The 22,518-nt window shown below is 39.5% G+C and overlaps 1 protein-coding gene across 2 annotated transcripts in view; it reads left to right on the top strand.

The window, feature by feature from the left end:
• SUMF1 (sulfatase modifying factor 1) overlaps nt 1–22,518 on the top strand; it is a 97,700-nt gene that overhangs the window by 47,947 nt on the left and 27,235 nt on the right. For both annotated transcript variants that reach the window (XM_027864006.1, XM_027864007.1), the window contains exons 4-7: nt 90–172; nt 5,779–5,901; nt 6,647–6,761; nt 10,401–10,514. In XM_027864006.1, coding sequence (XP_027719807.1) covers nt 90–172; nt 5,779–5,901; nt 6,647–6,761; nt 10,401–10,514 — 435 coding nt within the window. The remainder of the gene's footprint in view (nt 1–89; nt 173–5,778; nt 5,902–6,646; nt 6,762–10,400; nt 10,515–22,518) is intronic.

Raw genomic sequence — 22,518 nt, 5'->3', positions numbered from 1 at the left:
ACTTAAATTTATGCCTAGTTTTCCAGAAGCTCTCTTAGGGAGTTTAAGCTCATCCGTAACAGCTTCTTCTTGGCCTGCTTTTCTTTAAGGTTGCAGCTGCTCCATGGTGGTTGCCTGTTAAAGGAGCTAACTGGAGACATCCTGAAGGCCCTGATTCTACCATTCTGCACAGGTGAGTGAGGCTGTTGTTTCCCAGCACTGGAGCCTTCTTTCTCACTCTGCAAACTTTGTGGTTGTGCTTTTTTATAGAATGAATTTAAGGTCTTCAGGTGAGCTCCCCCAAATTTGGTCACCCCAAGGAGTTTATGTCCAAATCTAACCCTTTGTTCCCATTTTATGCCATGGCTATTTTTGTATTTCATTGATAGTGGGCTTTTAAAGCCTTTTTGAAATGTGACATTACTTTTAAAGAGGAATGTTCAGTTTATGAAATGTTTACTTATATCAGTGTTTACTTATATCAACAGTTCTGTCTTGCCAGATGGCCACTGCTGAAGCTGTGTGCTTAGGGTTGAGGATTTAAACTATTTCCAATTGTGGACTGGCATACTTTTTAAAAGAATCCTACAACAACATTATCTGATTGGTGACTCACAAAGCTACAAGTTGATCGCGTCTCTGAAGTGCTGGCAAAGTAATTATCTGCTATTCTGGATGGACCTGATTCAGACTAACAAAGAAGAATTGGTTACTAAATTTAGAAATAATGGGAACCTCAGTGGGGAAACAGGCAGTTCATCTTTGGATTCTTGATACAGAAGGAAAGTGCAGTTGTCTGACATACACTTTAAATTTGTAGGAGAGCAGATTTCCAGAAGGTTTAGAGAAAGAGGATATAGTATCTCATAGAATAAAAATCCAGAAGGGAGAAGTCAACCCAATAGAATGGGGAGTTCTTTGAAATAAATCAACAGGTCCTTATTAAACATACCTACTATGTGCCAGGCACTATACCAGGAATACAAATACAATGAATGAAACAATCCCCATTTGTAAAATGCTCACATTTCAATGGAATAAACACAAAGGATGTTGAAGTATGTCCAGCATAAATATAAAGAAAACAAATGTAAACAAATAGAAAGTAATTAAATGCAAGATAGCATGAAAAAGAGGACACTAAGAGTTGAAGGGATCAGGAAAAGCTTCATGGAGAAGGTGGTACTTGATCTGCATCTTGAAGGGAGAGAAGGATTTTGTGAAGTCTAGCTGAGGAGGGAGAACTAACAAATATGGGTGATAAGCAGTGCTAGGAGATGGAAGATTGTGGGAAGAATGAAGAAGCCAAATTTGGTTCAGTGGGAAGGGAAGTAACCAGTGAGGCTGGGGCAAGGTTGAGAAGGGCTTTAAAAGCACCACCAGAGGAGCTTATCTTTGACTTTGAGGCAATAGGGAGCTACAGGAGTTTATTGAGCAAAAGAGTGCCATGGTTAGAGAGACACTTAAGGATAATCACCTGAGCTCCAGCCTAGCAGAGGCTCTGAAATGAAAGGAGATTGGAGACAAGGAGACAAGTAAGAGGCCGTTGTAATCACCTGGGTGAGAGATGATAAGGGCCTGAATAAGAGAAAGGGGTCATTTGTGAGAATTGTGGAAGTGGGAACAAGATGTAGCAATTGATTGGTTACATGGGGTGAGAGAGTTCTGAATCAAGGGTAACGCCAAGGTTCCCCGCATGGGGTAATGGCCGAATGGAACTTTGGTAGAAATAGGGGAGTTTAGTAGGAGGAGAGTTTTGGGGAAAAGATAATTCTGTTTTGGACACGTTGAGTTTGAGATGTCTCTGAGACGATGAGTTTGAAATGCCCACTAGAGAGTTGGTGATGATTTGATTTCAGGAGACACAAAAAGAAACAGTTCCAATGAATATAAAAAGGAGTGATCTGAAGAGATTGATGTGGATGCAAAAGGAGCCCATCAACTTAGATTAAAAAAAAAAAAAGACATACAGAAGAAATATTCATGATGCCTATGAAAATGAAAAAGAGAAGACTGCTTATATAAGAATAGTGTTCAGGATGATTAAGACTTAGAATAAGCTTCTATTAGTGATAAATGCTAAGAAAAAGAATGAAGATTATCTTAGTGTCAGGGGAGAAGGGAGGATCAAAGAAGGCTCATGACTGCCTCTTGGGGGGATGAACAAGAGAAGAAAAATGGACACAGTTTGAATTTTGCTTTTTTTTTTCCTTGTCACAGTGAATAGTCTTTGAATTGGAAAGTACAGAGCAAAAATGACTGAGATGTAGGAAGTGAATACTCGGATTACAGAGAAAATAAGAGTGCCTGTCTGCCTTCAGAGAGTTGCAGGCACCAGCCTTGAATGAACTTAATTTTTAGGTAGTGAAGTATCTGGCCAATGTGATTGCTGAGTCACTGTCAGTGACTTTTGAAAGGTCATGGAGAATGAGAAGAGTGTTGAAGGGCAAATGTCCTCCAGATTTTTGTAGATGGTAAGAGAATAGAATGTAAAGAACGTAGGCCAGTGAATTTGACTTTAATTCCTGGCAGAATCCTAGAACATCTCGTTAAAGCAATGGCTTGTGAAATTCTTCACAATGAAGTGGTCACCCCAAAGAACCAATGTGTCTTCATCAAAAGCAGGTCATGCCAGACTTGCCTCCTTTCCATATTTCCTAGGATTATTAGTCAGAGATTGGTGAAGCGACTAAACCCAAAGACTAGCCATCAATAGTTTAATAGAAAAAACACAAAACTTTGAGTATATAGAGACCTGAATTCAAATGTTGCCTGTGGTATTTATTGGCCATATGTTCCTGGATAAGCAACTTAAATTTTCTGAGCCCCAGTTCCCCCATTTGTAAAATAATACTTATAATACCTAACTTAACATGGTTGTTGGAGAATCAAAGGAGATTAGTGTATGTAAAGTGCTTTCCTTTTAAATATATCTTTTAATTTAAAAAATTTATGATTTTTTTACATTATTTATGATTACTAGTACATCCTTTCTCCTGCCACCTCTTAGAGAGCCATCCCTTGTAACACAGAAAAAAAAAAGAAGAAAAGCCAGTTCAGCAAGACTAACCAAAACATTAAAAAATATTTTAGTGTACATGGGGTATAAAGTGCTTTTCAAACATTAAAACATTCTATAAATATTTATAAATGTGTTGTTATTAATAGGTCGATGTCAATGTGGAAAGTTGTCTCCACTAGAATGCCTTGTAGATCTGTCCTTGTCCTCTTTAACATGTTTGTCAGAGATGGGAACAAAGGCACAGGTGGCATACTTCATTGGATATACAGTTGACCCAGAGTTGGGAGAGATAGCTAACACATGGTATCAAAGAATTAGGATCTCAAAATAGCTAAGCAGGCTAGAATGTTGCACCAAATCAAATGGAAAGAAATTGATTAAGGACAAATATAGAATGTACATCGCACTTCAAAAAACCAAGTTATACAGGTATAAGATGATCAAGATATGGTTAAATAGAAATTCTTTTGGAAAAGATCTTGGGGGATGGAGTTAGTCTCTTGAAAGTTCAGTATGAGTCAGCATTGTGTTATGGCAGACACTTAAGCTATCACAGTCTTTGCATTCACAGAGGCATACTGTTCAGAGTGAAAGATGGTAATCTAGTTGGTCAGTCAGTAAAAATTTACTAAGTGCCTACTAAGTTCCAGGCACTGTGCTAAGTGCTGGAGATATAAAAAGAGTCAAAAGACAATATCTGCCCTTTTGGAGCTCACTATCCAATGAAACAGACAACATGCAAACAAATATGTACTAACAAGCTATATGCAGGATAAATGAGAAGTAATTATTAGAGAGAAGTTAATAGAATTAAGAGGTATTGGGAAAGACTTCCTATAGAAGATGGGATTTTAGTTGGGACTTTAGTTGGGAAGCCATTAGGTGAAGAAGAGGAATGAATGCATTCCAGGCAGGGAGGACAGCCAGAGAAAATGCCCAGAGCTGAGAGGTGGAGTATCTTGTTCACAGAACGGCCAGGAGGCCAGTGTTACTGGATTGGAGAGTAAGGTGTTAGAAGACTGGAACGGTAGGAGGGGGCCAGGTTATAAATGACTTTGAATACCAAGTAGAGAAGTTTCTGTCTGATTCTGGAGGTGGTAGGGAGTCACTGGAGTTTACTGAGTAGGGGAGTGATATGATCAGACCTGCACTTTAGGCAAATCACTTGTGGCTGAATGGAGAATGAACTGGAGTGGGCAGAGACTTGTGACAGGCAGACCCATCAGTAGGCTGTTGCAATCATGCAGGTGTGAGGTGATGAGGGTGTGCACCAGAGTGGTGGTAGGATTAGAAGAGAAAAGGGGACATATTCAAGAGATTTTGCAAAGGTGAAGTCAACAGGCTTTGGCAACAGATTGGATATGGGGAGTGAGAAATAGTAAGGATGACTTCTATATTGTGAGCCTGAGGGACTGAAAGGATGGTGTTGCCCTTTAAAATAACAGGGAAGGTAGGGAGGGTCTAGGGGGAAAGATAATGAGTTTGGTTTTGGACAGGTTGAGTTTAAGATGTTTGCTGGACATCCAGTTCAAGATGTCTGAGAGGTAGTTGGAAATACAAGATCGGAGGTCAACAGAGGTTGGGGCAGGATAGGCAGATTGGCAAATCATCAGCGTAGAGATGGTAATTAAATTCATGGGAGCTGGTGAGATCACCAAGTGAGGTAGTATATCAAGAGAATAGGGCCCAGGACTAAACCCTGTGGTAAAGAACATGGTCTGGATGAGGATCCAGCAAAGGATGCTGAGGAATAGTCAGGTAGGTAGAAGGAGAACCAGGAAAGAGAGGTTTCCTGAAAACCTAGAGAGAAGAGGGTACCGAAGAGCAGAGTGATCAACAGTGTCAAAGGTTACAGGGAGATGAAGGAGAGTGAGGACTGAGAAAAAGTTTTTGGATTTGGCAGTTGAGAGTAACTTTGGAGAGAGCAGTTCCAATGGAATGATCAGGTAGCAAAATGGATTGCAAGGAGTTGAGAGTGAGGGGAGAGAAAGAGGAGGCACCTGTTGTAAATGAGCTTTTCAAGGAGGTTAGTTACAAACGACAGAAGAAATACAGGATTATATCGTTAATGGGGAAGGAAGGATCAAGTGAGGGTTTTTTCAGGGTGGGAGAGACATAGGTATGTTTGTAGGCAGGAAGGAATGAGCCAGTAGACAGAGAGGGTTTGAAAAAAAGAAGAGAGTGAAGATGATAGTGGGCACTGTCTGTTGGAGGAGACAAGATAGAATGGGATTGCTTGATCGGGGAGAGAAGTTAGCCTTGGAGAGGAGTAAGGCCACCTCATTATGAGAGAGGAATGAAGGAGGAGAGAGTAGCAGAAAAGATAAGAGTGAGATGATTCAGGAAGAGGGAACTCATGGTGAATGGCCGCATTTTTTTTTTGTTTTGTTTTAGTAAAATATGAATCAAGAATCTCTACTGAAAAGGTAGGAGGAGAGGGAGCCAGGGGATGTTTGAGGAGGGATGGAAAAGTTTGGAAGAGCTACTGTGGGGAGTTCTTCCTAGCTGCAGGCCTTCAAGGAGAGGCCCTGGTCAAGGATGTGGTAGAGAAGGGTCTGCTTCTGTTATGGGGTCGGATTAGATGAAGTCCCTTCAGGGCCGAGATTCTAGGATTCTGTAATTTGTGGGGTCAAGTACATCTGAACCCTGGACTAACATCTGGGCATGTCTGTTTCAAACACGTGCTCATACTGTTGGGATGAGTGGGGCTCATTGGAACGGAGCGAGCTTCACTTTTGCATTCTTGTCTGTGCCGTTTTTCTCTCGTTACTAACCAGACAGGATCACCCGGTTCTCCACGTCTCCTGGAATGACGCGGTAGCATACTGCACATGGGCTGGAAAGCGGTTACCCACCGAAGCTGAATGGGAGTACAGCTGCAGAGGGGGCCTGGAGAATAGGTACTTGCCGAGTGTAAGCCTTTCTAACACTTGGCATTTTTTTTTTAATTTCAGGAAATCTTTCAGTGATCAAGGAGGGTTTTTTAAAAAATCCTTTATTTTCTTTTCTCACTGTGTTTAATTCATCTCAACAGAGTTACTTGGGGCATATTGACAAATGGGACTAAGTCCTTTCCCTGGTATTGTAAAAAGAGTTCTAATCCTTCCGCTTTCGGAAGGCCCAGAGGTTGTAATGCTGGGGCATTAGAAAAATGCTCATTGCTCTTTACATCGACTTGGCAAGTTCTCTCCCTGTCAGCGTTTTCCTATTTTTAGGCGTCTTCTAAAACTGAGACATATTTCCATGTTGCTAAAACTTGGAGTGCATTTGAAGCCTGGGTTAAATCTTCTAGGAAAAGGCTACTTAAAATAGTGAAATATTTATAAAAAAGTCCCAGTGTAATGTTGCGTGACCAAGCTACCATATAAGTACATGATGTGGCCTGAATGGTTGCAGTTCTCTAAGGGAGCCTCTGTTTCAGTCCTCCTGAATGGTCTGGAAGCTGTGAGCTTCATAGGATCTGGTCCTGCGGACGTTCCCCATTTCCCTCCCCAATCCTGCCCCATTAAAAGTATCCCATTAAATGTAGCTTGGCCTGACCATTGTAGCCATGTTCTTTTTTTTTGTTACACTCTTCTCTCTTCTGGATTGCAGTCCAAAGGCCTGAGCACATTGACAGACTCTTGCCTCTGTCTCTTCTGACAGACTTTATCCATGGGGCAACAAGTTGCAGCCAAAAGGTCAACATTATGCCAACATTTGGCAGGGAGAATTCCCCGTGAGCAACACTGGTGAAGACGGCTACCGAGGAACGGCACCTGTGAGTATTCGGGCTGGTTACAGACAGAAGGGCCCTCCTCGAGTGCTCTTCTGTTCCCTTGGCATGTGTTTGCTGCCCATGTGGCCGATACTGCGAGTTATCAGACGCTTTAAATGAAGCGATGTGAGAAGTGTCTTTATTTAATGATCTGGAGAGAAATTCACTGGTTGGGAGTAACTACTTTAAGAAGTTGCTAGCTTGTCTTTTAAAAAATTTTCTTTATTTCTGCCTCAAGAAATAAAGGCAAAGAAGATAACTGTACCTTTTGATGGCAGAGGAAAAGACAGGAAGGGGTTTTGCGTGTATTTTTAAGATACTGAAAGATACTGTGATTTTTAATGGTAAAATGCTGTGAACACACTTGAGAGGATGATAGTTTCCAGAAAATAAAGGTTCATGTCAGAGTTTGTTCTGTAAACTTCTCAAAGATCTGTATAAATGCTAGTTGCTGTCATTATTGTAGAGGCAGCATGACAGATCCGAGTTCAAACTGTCTGTGGCAAGTATAAGCGTTGTGACCCCAAACAAGTCACTTAACTACATAGAGACCCAGGCTGCTCTTAGATGTGATAAGTGACAGATGAGATGCTCATGTGTAACTGTGGAGGGAGTTTCCTACACTTAGTGGAAGCATGTATCTTCCCCCTTTGCTCCCCAAATATTATGCAAACATGTTGAGCCTTTTTGTTTCAGGCAATTTTATAGTATGGGATTTCATGCCTATGGGCAGCTAGGGGGTGTGGTGGTTGGAGTGCTGGGCTTGGAGTCAGGAAGACCTGAGTTCAAATCCAGCCTCAGACATTTACTAGTGTGACGCTGGGCAAGCCACTTTAACCTCAGCCTGCCTCAGTTTCCTCAGCTGTAAAATGGGGATAATAAGGGTACCTAACTCCCTGTGTTGTATTATGAGGATGAAATGAGATAATATTTGTAAAGTGCTTAGCATAGTGCATGGCACATAGTAGGTAGGAGCTGTCTAAATTTTAGCTGTGATGATGATGATGATGATGATGATAATGATGATAATGTTCAAAATTCTTGCCTAGCTGTTCCAATTGTGCATCAAACTCAGGATGTTCAGAACAGAATTCATTCTCTTTCTTCCACAACCTGTTTATTCTTCTGATTTTCCTATTTCTGTGAACATTTCTTAAATCTGTATTGTCTTCTCCCTTCCCAGTGCTGCCATCCTAATTCAGATCCTGAATTTTACATTTTAACTTTATGTTTTGACAGTGATGTCTATGTCCAAACACACACATACATATACGTGTGTGCCTATATGTGTATGTTATTGTTTAATCGTTTCAGTCATGTCTGACTCTTCCTGACCCCATCTGGGTGGGTCACGTACATAGGCCTCCTACCTGAACTCTTGCTGACCTCTTCCAGTCATGTCCTTGCTAGTCTCCCTTCCTCCAATCTGATGGCCTTTTAGTTCATCTTATACACTTACTGACCCAGTAATCTTAAAACACAGTTCTGATAGTGTCATTCTTTTATTAAAAAACATTCAATTATTCCTCTGTTTATTTTAATAAAATGTATTCCTGACCCCACTGTTCAAGCCCATTCATGCTTGCCTAGGTTGTCTTTTTTTAGTTTTATCTCCTGTTTCTACTTGTCATCTACCCTGTGCTCTAGTCCAACATTTCTCAGATTTTTTGGTCTCAGGACTCCATTATGCTTTCAAAAATTATTGGGGACCCCAAAGAATTTTTGTCAGTGTGGATTATATCTATCAGTATTTACCGTAATGGAAATTAGATCTCTTAATATTATTAGGAAAACAGTTTTAACTTCATGGAATCCCTGGATGTAGGGGACTGCTGGACCACATTTTGAGAGCCACTGCTCTAGCCAGCTAGCCTCCCTGTTCTTCTTTGAACACGATAACCTTTTGTGCCCATCACGTGCTTTTATTTATCATCTTCCTTCCCCAGGAATACTGTCTTATGGAAATAACACAGAATTTGGAACAAAAGAAACCAAACCAAACCAAACTGTAGATTCAGTCTTGATTCCCTGAGGCTCCATTTCATTGATTTCCCAAAGATGATAGTAGTACTCGTAGCATCCTCCTGCTTCTTAGGGTTGCTGTAAGGATCAGATGTGTGAAAAACTTTACAGAGACCTCAGACAGCTAGAAATATGTCAGCTCCTGTTGTGTGCTTATTCTTTCCCCATTCCGTACCCCTACCCCCAATTTGTCACTGTCTGCTTTACTTGTAGATGTCAAGGCCCAGTTCCAAGGTGGTATCTCCCCTGAAGCCTTCTGTGATGCACACATGTGAAATGATTGTTAAATTCCATCCAAGAATTGAGTGTGTGTATGTGTATTTATACATATATGTACATACACACATATGAGCAGCTGAGTCAATAAGACATGAATTCAAATCCTTCCTCAGACACTTACTAGCCATGTGATCCTGGGCAAGTCACTTAACCCTGGTTGAACAAAAACAAAAACAAAAGAAAGGGGATAGCTAGATGGCACAGTGGATAGAGCACCGGCCCTGGAGTCAGGAGGACCTGAGTTCAAATCTGGCCTCAGACACATGATACTAGCTGTGTGACCCTGGGCAAGTCACTTGACCCCAATTGCCTTGCAAAAGCAAAAACTCTGGTCGACTCAGTTTCCATATCTGTAAAATGAGCTGGAGAAGGAAATGGCAAACCACTCCAGTATCTTTGCCAAGAAAACTCCAAGTGGGACCATGAAGAGTCAGACATGACTAAAATGACGAAACAACATCGTACACATATACTTACACTCACATATATGTATGTGTGTGTGTATGAACATAGATGTCACTGTTAAAATGTAAATTATTGTTAAATATGTCCTGTGCTAATAAAATGTTACCACTTTGGTACATTTCTCCACCCCCACCCCCCAAATTTCCCTTCAGAAAATAAACTATTTTTTACCTTTAGCATTTTGGATCTATGTGAAATTGCATAGGAGACTGTCTAGTCTGCCTTGGAAATGTATTTAAAATATATTTGTGATTTATCTCAGACTCCTAGGGGCTGAGAGTCATCAAAAGCCCCAAGATTATTCCATAATTTGGCAACAGTGCCTGAGAGAAGTGGAAACCTTAGCTTTGAAGATTGCACTCATGATGAGGGTTTGGGGAAATGGTTAGGGGGTGGGGCTTTAGGGCTCAGAAATGGGCACTATCTGTCTGTGCTGTGAGAGCTGACATTGATAGCAAAATCCAGCTCCTGTGACTTTTCAGATTACCGTAGTGGGTCCAATTGAGATCAGAGACGATTAGCAGCTGAGACCATTTTTATGTTTTAGATGGCGTAAACATCCCTCTCCTGCCCTCCTCTGTTAGATGAAGTTTTGTTTTATGATCAGTGATAAATTTTCCTGTTAGAAATAACTTAATTGTATTTTATACCACGTTATGTATAAACTCTCTGTGGGTTTATAAATTCCCCCTAAAGGCCCCAAGCTGGGAAATCCATCTTTGTTTGCATTCATGTTTATTGGCCAAATTGTATTTTGACTGATGAAAGGGATGTTAATATTCGCATGGGAGAGCCAGAGCTCTAATTTAGTGCTTTTTTCAGCCAAATGGGTTTATGGAAACATGAAAATTTTAACAAATTCTTTACTTTGTGTAGGTTACTGCCTTTCCTCCAAATGGGTATGGTCTGTACAACATAGTGGGGAATGCATGGGAGTGGACCTCAGACTGGTGGACCATTCATCATTCTGTTGATGAAACCCTTGATCCTGTAAGTAACCCTTTCTGGAGATGCATTCCATACTGGAACCTTTTTGCTGGGCTGGCTCTGTATACATACTGTCGAGGGGGAAAAGCAGTAGGATAATCTACCTTCTCTGGGGGAGTTTGACCGTATTTCTCAAGTGCCGAGAGCCTGTCTCATTCAATTCATTGGTACTAGGTACATAGGTAAGGACCTATTATGATTAAAGCCCTGAGCTAAGATCTGTGGGGTGTCTAAAAAGATTTGGTCCCTGTCCTCGAGGAGGTGAGAGTCCAGTCAGATGAAGACACATGATGATTATGCAGTGGAGCATGTGATGAGTATCATACGAGCCCAGTCATGTACTTTGGAACTTAAGAGGCTGGAATGCTACCGTCTGTTGGGTTGGGGGCAGGATACATAACAAATGACATTTGTTTCATAACAAGTGCCGTTTGAGTAGAATTTGACAAGCAGATCTGTGGGGGTAAGGCATCCTGGGCTGAGAGGAGCACATGAGCAAAGTTAGGAGGACATGCGATGTACTTGGGGAGCAGTGGCTAATCTAGTTTGGACGGACTGGAGAGTGCTGTGATGGTAGAAAGGAGAGAGAACTCACCTGAGATCCAAGGGGATCTGGTGTGCAGTTCCACCTCTGATGTGTGTGATGCACCAGTGGTGGAAAGGAAGGTCCTCCCTGGGAGCTCCTTGAAGCTGGGAAATTCATTGTTCCTTTCCCCTGCATAGCAGTGCAGGTGAAGAGTGGGAGATAATTCTGGAAAGAAATGAGCCGTGTTGTGGAGAGCCTGAAATTTCAGGCAGAGTGATTTGGATTTTTGTCAGACTATAATATGGAACGATTGAAAATTTTGGAGCAGAGGAGTCTGTGAATTTTTACTATTCAGTAGAGGCTTTTGGTTAGTAACCTTGAGTTTACAAAAGACGGTAGGCTGGCAAAGCAGATAGCAAGCATTTGTAAAGCAGTTTTTATGTACCAGGCACTGTGCTAATGCTGGGGATACAAAGACAATCAAAAAGATAGGCCCTGCCCTTGAGGAGCTTATATTTTAGTGAAGGAAGACTGTACATAAAAGGGAGCTGAAAAGAGGTGGGGGTTAGGAGAGGTAGAGAAGGTACCCGAATGGGGGGTATGTTGTTGAAGTCTAGAGAGTCAGGAGCATAGCCAGGAGAGGAATGAAGCTTCTGTAGCCTGGGCCCCTTCCCAAAATGGAGGCACTAGCAAGAACTCACCAATGGGAGGGTGATGGGGAGGGATATTATAGGATGAGGAAGCTGTAGGGCTGGAGGGGCGTTCTTGGGTGGGAGGCCTCTGTACTGTGATTGCAGCTGAGGTGTGATAGCGAAGTTCAGAAAGTCAGGATCACAGCCAGGAGAAGAATAAAGGTTGGCTGGCTTGGGAGAAACTCACCAGTGTAGAAGGGGGTTGGCATGGCACAGAGATGTTCCAGGGTGAGGAGGCCTCCTGTTTTCACAGTTAAAAGCATCTTTGTGGTTGGAAGGCAAGCATAAGGCTGCAGCGTTCTAGACTATTGTGAGGGGATGGGGTACTTTCTAAATGATTAATTAGGTGATTCTCCAATTCAGTTCATTCAGTTAATTGAAAAGTATTTCTTAAGCACTCATTTAAGAAACTTAGCAATTTTCTAGGCATAATAGGAAAGGGCAAAAGAAGTATTATGCACTGTTTCTGCCTGCAAATTGCTTATAATGTGGTTGAGGAAGGACATTGAATGCATCTGATTTACTACCTTGGGTCAGTCAGTCGGTAAACATTTATTAGGTACCTACTATGTACCAGGCACTGTGTTAAGCTCTGGGGATACAAAGAAAGCAAAAGATAGTTCCTGCCCTCAGGGGGCTCACAGTCTAATGGGGGAAGACAACACATAAAAAAGCCTTAAGAAGTGGCGGTGTGGGGATGGGAAGGACAGAGAAAGAGAAAGGGGAAGAGAGAGAGGGATGGAAGAAGAGAATGAATCTGCAGGCTGGCATTATGCTGAAGTCTTACAGGTAGGTGGGAAATGATGGGGAGCTGCTCTGGGCCCCCTCCTTAAGTGGAGGCTCTGGGAGGAGCTCTCGTATGTCCACACTCTACCCTCTCCAGTCAGAGGGAGCAAGGGGCCCAAGAGGTGTGAGTTTCAGAGTTGATGTGATATTGCAGGAAGAAAGGAAGAAAATAAGTAGCAGAATAAATGAAATCTGTGACTGTGGGGGGTGTGTGTGTATGTGCGTGTGTATTTGTATATGTGTATGTATTCACATTGGGGGCAACTAGGTGGCTCAGGGGATAGAGGGCCAGGCCTAGAGTCAGGAAGACTCATCTTTGTGATTCAAATCTGGTCTCAGCCACTTACTAGCTGTGTGACCCTGTTTTCCTCAGTTTCCTTATCTGTAAAATGAGCCGGAGAAGGAAATGGCAAACTGCTCCAGTGTCTTGCTCAAGAAAACCCGAAATGGGGTCATGACTGGAATGACTGAGCAACAATAAATGAATACACGTTGAAAATTCATCATTCATAGATTGAAAAAACTTTGGTATATAGACATAATGGAATACTATTGTGTAGTAAGAAATGAATGCGAAGAATTCAAAAATATTTGATAAGATTTATATGAGCTTATATAGAGTGAAAAACCATAACAAAAGAACATGCACACGGACTATAACGACGTAAATAAGATCATTCCAAAAGAAGCAGAACTGAGTAATTGAAAAACCAGTGATGGTACTTGCAAAGAAATAATGAAACATAATTTCTTCCTTATAGTAGAGGTGGGGGGGGGACTGCCAGGGCAGAATGTTGTCCACATCCTCAGTTGAGGTCACTATGCATTTTCGTTTTTCTTTGTCACAAGGAAAGTGTTCTCCGTGACAGGGTGAAGGGAAGAATCCTTTTCCCTCCCCCAGTGACTGATATGGTAACAAAAGACAACAATAAAGCATTTTAAAAAGAAAACATAATAAATCGTTTAAAAAGAATATCCTCAAATACATTTCATTATGTGAACAAATTGAAAAGTGACATACAGAACACCCTTGAATAAGAAGCCCAGGTATTTAGGCAGCCCACCTTCAGGCATCTCTATTCCTGCTAATACTAGCTAGACAGGGACCTGGCATATTTAATTTTACATTTTGGCCTTTTGAAAACAAGAGAAATTACTGAAAAAGGAGGAATAACTTCTCAAGGTTTCCTCACTGGTGGGTGAGCAACTGTCGTTTGCCACTCAGGAAATTTTGTAGAGGTTGTCATAACTCATGTTTTTGTGCCCCAGGTAGGTTTCTTGGTGCGATTATAAATTTTGCTTTGTGTTGCTTGCCTTTCTTGAGAGTGTAACACATGGGCTGTTGATGAATAATCCAAGTCTTAGATGTGCTTCCTTGGTTAAAGATGAAAAGGCTGATTCCTTCAGGAACTGCGATTCTCTCTTATGCTTTGAGAGACAGAGAGGTCAAACATATCCCTTCCCCGAGAAGAGAAGGTTATGACATCCTCACTGGGTCTGTAGCCAGGAGACATTACCATCCACTGGCAAGATGTAGGACCAGCGGTTATTTGCAGTCAGACGTGGAGGGAGCTTTTTCCTTTTTTCACAGATAAAAGGCATCTGTATGCTTGGAAGGAGAGCAGCCTTCTGGCATAGTGGGAATTCATATCTTTGGCCATCTGGTGCCTGACTGAGTGGGTATTAGCTCTCTGTCTGTGCGTTTCTTCCAAGGATGTGAAGTTTTCAAATATTCTCTGTCTTCACTAGTCACAGACTACTCAGTAACTGATTAGAGGTAGTTTTCTGCCTCCATTGTTTTACACCTACACTTGCTTTCCGAATTGACTAGTGATGATGTCCTACTATTTCAAGGCATGAAATCTTAAACCCTAGAAACTTATCTAGCATCATGAGTATTTGAGTATTTGAGCACCAGACAGCTGTTGACAGGTTGCTTGTGATCTGTGGTCATGGTCAGGGTGGGAGGGAAAAGTGGCTGAAACAACCATTTTAAGATTGAGTCTTGTTTAATGAGAAATATCAGGATAAAAGGCATAAATTGGGTGCTTTGTTTTTGGGCCCCAAGCCTATCCATCATGATACAAAATAGTGTAAAGAGGGACCTTTACTACCTGCAAACAGGCCTGTGCCTTTGGATCTTGACATGATTGGATATGTTTTGGGGAGTTGATGAATCTGTTAAAATATGGCACCCAGAAGTAGACACAGTGCTCCAGGTAGGCTCTCAGCTTTGTAAAATGGTCCTATTATTTTCTTTGATTTAGGCATCAGACTCATGTAGTACATGATTGCATAGATCACAGGGCCCAGGAGAGGGCTGTCTCTTTTTCAGTCTCTATCTCGTTAGCTCAATAAAACTGATGATTAATTAGGAAACTACATTTTCCTACCTTGTATTTGTACAGTTGATGTTTTGAATTTATTAAAATTCATCCTTGTCAAATGTGGACAGCTCTAGTTTTTAGAAAGTTTTTCCTGATATAAAACCTAAATTTGCCTGTTGAAACTTTGATCTGTTACATGGCTTTCCATAGCCCTTCCAGCAATAACCATTTTTATTTTTTCTCATCTTTGCCAATTTTTAAGACTGTTCTATTAATTTTTTTAAGGCAGTTCTGTTAATTTTCATTTTCTATTACTGATCTGGACTGTTTTGGGGTGTGTGTGTGTGTGTGTGCGTACACACACAGCTACATAATTATAATGACCAAGATTGGCTTCAGAGTAAACCTCTAACCTCCCATGTAACTTAACAAAAATGATCTTCGGAAATAAAGTAGGAAAGGAGAGGATTAATGAATTGAGTATACTTTTTTTTTTAAAAGAGAAACCCAAAATAAGCACAGAAGAGATTTTTAAAATTAGAAGAGAAATAGTAAATTGGAAATCAAAAGTATAGAAATGTTAAACATAACAAAAAGCTGATTCTTTGACAATACTAACAATTGATTGACTTTAGTCAAGCTGATTAAAAAGAAGGCAGGAAATTAAATCAACAAAATAGCAGATGAACAAAGAAAGTCACAAAAAACCCAGAAGGAATTGAAAGAATTATCAGTGCCTGTATGTACAGTTAAAGGCCAATAAAACTGAGTATACAGAAGAAATAAAGTATTACCTTAAAAATGCAAAATACCCCTACTGACAGAATATTTAGAAGAGATCTCAAATAATCTAGTCTTCGGAAGAAAAAAAAAAGAACTAGCTGTAAACGAGTTTGTAAAGAAAAAAAAGACAGAATAAAACTCCTCATCCTGATGGATTCACAGGAGAGTTAGTTCTGCAACACTTTTTTATAGTATTTTTTCCAATTATATGTAAAGACAATTTTTAGCATTTGTTTTACAAGATTTTGAGTTCCAAATTTTTCTCCCTCCCTCTCCTCTCCTCTTCCTAAAATGGTAAGCCATTTGATATAGGTTATAGATGTGCAATCATGTAAAACATATTTCCACATTAGTCACAGTTGTGAAAGAAGAAACAGACCAAAAGGGAAAAAAAAAAAAAAACACAAAAAAATAAAGTAAGTGAAAATAGTATGCTTTGATCTTCATTTAGAGGCCTTCAGTTCTTTATCTGGATATGGATAGCATTTTCCATCATGAGTCCTTTGTAATTGTCTTGGATCATTGTATTGCTGAGAGGAGCTAAGTAGTTCATAGTTGATCGTCATACAGTGTTGTTTTTGCTGTGTAAAGTGTTTTCCTCATTTCACTTTGCATCAGTTCATACATATCTTTCCAGGTTTTTCTGAAATCTGCCTGCTTATCATTTCTTATTGTATAATAGCATTCCATTACATTCATCTACAACACTTTTAAAGAACAATTGGTACTAGTTATTTTCAACAAATTGATACTAGTTATTTTCAACAAATTGATAAAGACAGCTCTACTAAGCTCTTTTTATAAGACTAATATAGCCCTGATATCTCAGCCAGGGAAAGATAAACAACAATAGACCAATATAATAAATGGATATTGATTAAAAAATTTTAAATGACATCTTGTCAAACAATAACAGTTTATCTAAGAAATCAATAATTATAACTTAATTGGATTTTTAACCAGAAATGCAAAGATGATTCATCATTAGGAAAACAATCAACCTAATCATATTAAAAACAAAAACATATAAAACCACATGATTATATCCATATATACAGAAAAATACATTGGCAAAGTCTAACTTATTTATGCTAAAAACAAATGAAGTATAGGCATGGAAGTTTTGTTTTAAATATCATAAAAGGAAGAGAATTATCTCATTCAACCAATGTATAGACATATGGCATCTTTCTTGTCAGTCTTCAAATTAGTATTAATAAGTGTAATAGTTGTTTGAAAAGTTTCTAAAATCAAAATCAAGACTCGTATTCAAGAGAGATATACTAGAAAGCTTTCCCAGTCAGTAGAGGGGAAAGCAGAGATACCCACTCTCCTTGTTGTTATTTGATATAGTTCTAGAAATTCTAGAAATGGAAGTAGGAAATGAGAAATTAAAGATGTAATGATAGGCAAGCAAGGGAGAAAAATATCCCTATTTTCTTGATGACATGAGGATTTATTTAGAAAATCTTAGGGAGCTGAGCGTGATGGCTTATGTCTATAATTCCCTAAAAATACTGGGAGGCTAAAGCTGACAGATCTCTTGATCTTTGGAGTTCTGAGCTGCAGTGCACTAAGCCAGTGTGATGTCTGTACAGAATTTGGGTCCCAGTCTACCATTGCTCAAACATTATTTGTAGAGATTGAATTACAAAATGCTCCTTGAAGAAATAAAGGAGGAATATTCAGTGCTCTTGTCTGGGCCATGCTAACATAATAAAAATAACATTACTTCCAAACTTAATTTATGTTTTTAATGCTATACTCATCAAATTAGTAAAGGAAAACTTTATAGAACCGAGTAAACTAATAAAAAAAATTCATTTAAAGAAGGAAAGGATCCAGAATATCTTTAAGAATAATGAGAAGAGGTATCAGTGAAAGGAGAATAGCACTTCTAGACTTCAAACTATATTATAAAGCAGTAGTCATCAAAACCATTTGGTACTAGTTAAAAGTAGAAAAGCATATCAGTGAAATACACTAAACAAGGAAGAATCATACAAATTGGAACTCAATAATCCAGTGTATGATATAACCGAAAATATAAATTACTTAGAAATGAAGTCCTTCGATAAGAACTAGGAAAATTTGAATGCTGTTTGGCAGAAATTAGACTTAGGCTAGCCTTTTGCACCAGTTTCTACAATAAATTCAAAGTGGATCTCTGACTTGAATATTAAAGATGACAAAGACAAAGTCAATTATAAAAGATCAAAGAGGTCATTTTAATTACTTCTTGAAATTGGAAAGCTTTTGCATAAACAGAATACATCTAGAATATGAAGAGAAGTGGTTGACTAGGAAAAAAATTTATACCAAATTTCTCAGATATGAATTTGATATACTGACGCAGCCGCTGCAGTGGTGAGCATGAGACCAGCTCAATACTCTTAACCTGGAGGCGCATTGATGAGGCGGGAGACAGCAAGTTGGCAGAAGCTCCGTTTATTAAGTGCTAGTAGCTTTCTTTTATATCCCTAGTAACACCTGATCAAAGCATGATCTCCACGTGATAGCCAATCACCAAGTCTGCTGGACACCTGTAGCCCTCGTGTCAGGGGTATGAGTAGGACTTTTCTCCCAATGAAAGGAGAGCCGAGCCAACCGTGGGAGCTGCGTGTCAGCAAAGGAGGGGTCTTGTGAGACTTCCTTGTTTTTGCCACGCAACAAGTTGTGACCCTCGGCTTCTGCTGAGAGAAGCTAGAACTCCCATGAGAAAATTACCCTAACAATATACAAGATATATAAACAACTAATAGAAATATATAATAACAAAAGCCATTCTCTAATGGATAAATGGTCAAAGAACAAACAGTTCTCAAAAGCAAAATATCGAATTGACACCTTTATGAAAGAGTGCTCTAAACAGTCCTCACCACCCAACAAATTGTCGAAGTTGACTGAAAATGGGAATGGTCAACATTGAATGTGCAATATCAGGCATCCTAATGAATTGTTGGTGAACCTGTGAATTAGTCCAGCCATATTGGAAAACAATTTAGAAATATGCAGATAAAGTAACTAAAATGTCCATGCTCTGACCCTCAGATTTCACTGCTAGGCATACATCCCAAGGAAGTTATTGATAAAAAGAAAGTGCCCTTATACACCAAAATATTTATAGAGCACTTTTTAAAAATAATCAAAGTAGATGTCCATCAGTTGAGGAATAGATAAATTATGCTACACGAATATAATGAAATATTACTTTTTTGTAAGAATCAATGAATATGATGAATACATGTGAAGTACTCTATAGATCTTAAAGTGTTATATATAATTGCTGTCTATTACTATTATTATATAGAAAGCATGGAAAGACTTACATGAAGTGATGGACAGTGAAGTAAGCAGAGCCAAGATAGCAACGTACTGCATAATGGCTCTCACAATGTAAATGAAATGAACCACAACTATGGTACAATCAAAGTGAGAGTTGCAAAATTATGAGGAATAAGCCTAGCCCCAAAGGAGAGGGACGAGAAGAGTTGACATGGCCAGAAAATTCATTATCTTGTCGCTAGTCTGCTGATAGGCCTCTCTGAACATAACTAAATTATGTTCTGTGGCCAGTTGACACTAGGCCCGTACTTGAGTCTCTCAAGTTGACTAGGGTTAGAGTAAACAAGTTCTGCTGGTTTGGCCTTGAGGCCCCAGGAGCCTTCCCTGCCACCAGGAAGCAATGAAGAGGAATTTTTGAAGAGGATGAATTATTTTATGTTCTTCACTTTTCTTTAGTGGTTTGCCTAAATACATTATTCTCATTCCTTATAAGAATGGTTTTGTAAAGGCGCCAGTGCTTCACAATCCCATTATGAAGGTCCAACTTCAATAAACTCACTGATGTGATTTAAAAAAAGAAAACAACATTTTATAATTATCAAGTTCCCTGACTGCTTTCAGTAACTTGGAACATGTTCTTTTTTTAACAGTAGTTTCTGCTTTCTTTTTTCTTTTCTTTTTTTTTTGGGGTGAGGCAATCGGGGTTAAGTGACTTGCCCAAAGTCACACAGTCTGCTTTCTTTTCCAACCTAAATTAGAGTCAGCTAGGTGATACAGTGGTTAGAGTGCCAGACCTAGAGTCAGGAGGAAGAGGAAGAAAAATAGAAGTATGAGTGGTAGTAGTAGTAAGTTTTTATATAGGACCTACTTTGTGCCAGCTACTGTGCTAAGTGCTTTACAAATATTTTTTCATTTGGTTCTCATAACCCTGGGAGGTGCTGCTATTAACCCCATTTAACAGATGAGGAAACTGAGACAGTGATTAAGTGACTTGCCCAGGCTCACACAGCTAGTAAGTATTTGAGGCCTTTTTTGAACACAGTACTTTCCGACTCCAGGAGTTCAAATCTGGCCTCAGTTTGTAAATATTTATAAAGTGCTTTGCAAATCTTGATGTGCCACATAAAGGCTAGCTATTATTACTCTAATTTCTGATTCATGCTGGCCGTAAGCATAAAATTTACAATGAACATTTTGTTTTATTTTTGCAAGTCTAGTTTTTCCTTTCCTTCATGAACTTGGTGTTTAGAGAATTTCTGTTGTATAACTTGCTGGGGGTTTTAGTGAGTGACTTGTAAATTGTCCTCCTTGCATTGGTTTGTTCAATATAAAGATTTTTATTAGCTGTTTCAGAGTTTATAGCTGCACAGGGAAAGAGCTGCCATATGCTGCAAGGTTTGGGTCGTTTTAGAAACAGAAGACCAACAAAATGGGTTGGGACAACAGGTGGAGCATTAAATTGAAGACTGAATAATTTACTCCTAATACAAATAGAGCTCATTTATCTAGTGAGTTATGCTTTCATATATGACATCATTTGACTTCTCTATACTTGTGATTTATTTCTTTAGTGTAAATATTGTTCCCTCCCCCTACCCCCATTTATAGATCCCTGAACTGAAATTCAAAGAGGTTCCATTTCTTTTCAAGGTTATAGAACCAGAGTCAAGACCAGAATTCATGCTGATGATTTTTTTTCCCCACAACACTGTTTATTACCATCTTTCTCACTGTGGTTATTAGTTATCTTGATTGACATTGTATCTTGATCAATAACAGACTGGTAATTAAGTGGGGAACCAGGAAATCAATAGATTGTGAATTCCTTATAACAAAGAATTTAAAAGAAAGGGGAAAAAAGCAATTCACAACAAGTCTGATGATATGTGCAATGTTTCACACCTGTGGTTCTCCACTTCTACAGAGAAAGGAAGGACATACATTTTCTCCTTTACTTTGTGACTATACTTGATGATCACTATTAGTATTCGTTTACATTTTGTTGATTTGTCCATGTACATTGTTAAAGTCTGTATATGTATATGTAAATATATATGCACACACGTATGAACACACATATACATGTATGTATATACACATACACAAATATTTAATTTTTCTGGTTCTACTTATTTCACTTTGCATCAATTCATGAAAGTCTTTCCTTACTCCTATATTCTTCATATTTATTGTTTCTTACAGAGCAGTATCATACCATTCATGTACCACAACTGGCTTAACCATCCCTAGTTGATACATATGTACCGGTTTCTAGACATTTGTGTCTACTAATTTGTTGCTACCAATATCTTGGTGTATATGAGACTTTTTATGTTTTTGACCTTGTTGGGGTATGTATCTAGCAATGGAATTTCTGGGTCAAAGGATATGGCCATTCTCATCATCTTCGTAGCATAATTCCAAATTGCTTTCCAAAATGGTGGGACCGAATCACAGCTCTACCAATGGTGCATTAGTGTGTCCCAGATTTATTTCTAGAATGCAGTGAGATCTTGTGTAAACAACTTAACTCTTCTTTGTTTCAGTGCCTTGTCTATGAAACCAGTCGCTAGAGTACAACAAACTAAGCAGCTGCTCTGGGCCTGTGCTTCTGTGGAGACTAGGCAACAGCTGGGCAGGGCAAGGCAGACAGTACTGCCAGCTGGTGCTAAAGGGGCAGGAGGGCTTCACAAACATACATTGGACCAGCTTGCTTGGAAAGACCCTGCCCCCTCATATCTCCCCTGATCTCCCGTTATAGCTCTCAGACTTCACATCACCCTTTTGTAACATCTGAATGACATCATTAAGAGCCTACTATGTGTAAAACATCTTTTCCCTTGCAAAGCTGCTTTTGGTGATCATTTTACCTGAGTCAAAATGTACTTTGGGGTAGATATTAGGTGCATAGGATAATTTTTCAGATTCCTGTGAGGTCCAGGCCTCTAGGTTGTAGTTGGGAAGAATAAAAAACAAAACAGCCCTGGCCTTTCTAATCTTGTTTCACTGGCTTCACAAACATAATTGGCCTCCTATTCCTAAAGAGAAGACTTTTTGATCAGTCTGTCCCATGCAGCTGTCATTCTTTCTTTCTTTTCTCTTTCACTACTAGACTTGCAAACAATACTAGAAGGCACAGCACCAATTTGAAATGTGTATAATGCTCTTCTTTCGAAGTTCTAGACACTTTTATGTCATGCCCTAATAGCAGTGCCGTGGGGAAGGTAGGGATGAGTACATGTGACTTTGCCCTGGACCACACAGTCTGTCATTTGCAGAGCTACGTCTCAAACCCGTGTTTCTAGATGTTGAGATGTGGGCAGCATTGGCTAGGCCCCACCTTTGGAAATGCAAGACCATTTATGCCAACATAATAGCATTTTACAATGTGGTACACACGTCAAAACAGCACTTTAAAGAAAAGCTGTAATAATAAACAGTGATTTAGGAGATGTGATCTGTTATATTGTGCTGTAGTTTCTCCCAAATATATGCAGTGAATTGCCTGTGAAGTTTGGTATAAAGTGGATCATGGAAGGTCATCTCTAGAATTCACTATTTTGTTTCTTCCCTTTCCTTACTCAGTTAAATTATTTTCAGCACTATTG

The sequence above is a fragment of the Vombatus ursinus genome, unplaced genomic scaffold, assembly GCF_900497805.2.
Source record: "Vombatus ursinus unplaced genomic scaffold, bare-nosed wombat genome assembly UNPS02014773.1, whole genome shotgun sequence".
NCBI lineage: Eukaryota > Metazoa > Chordata > Mammalia > Diprotodontia > Vombatidae > Vombatus > Vombatus ursinus.
This window is presented reverse-complemented; position numbering and strand designations above follow the sequence as displayed.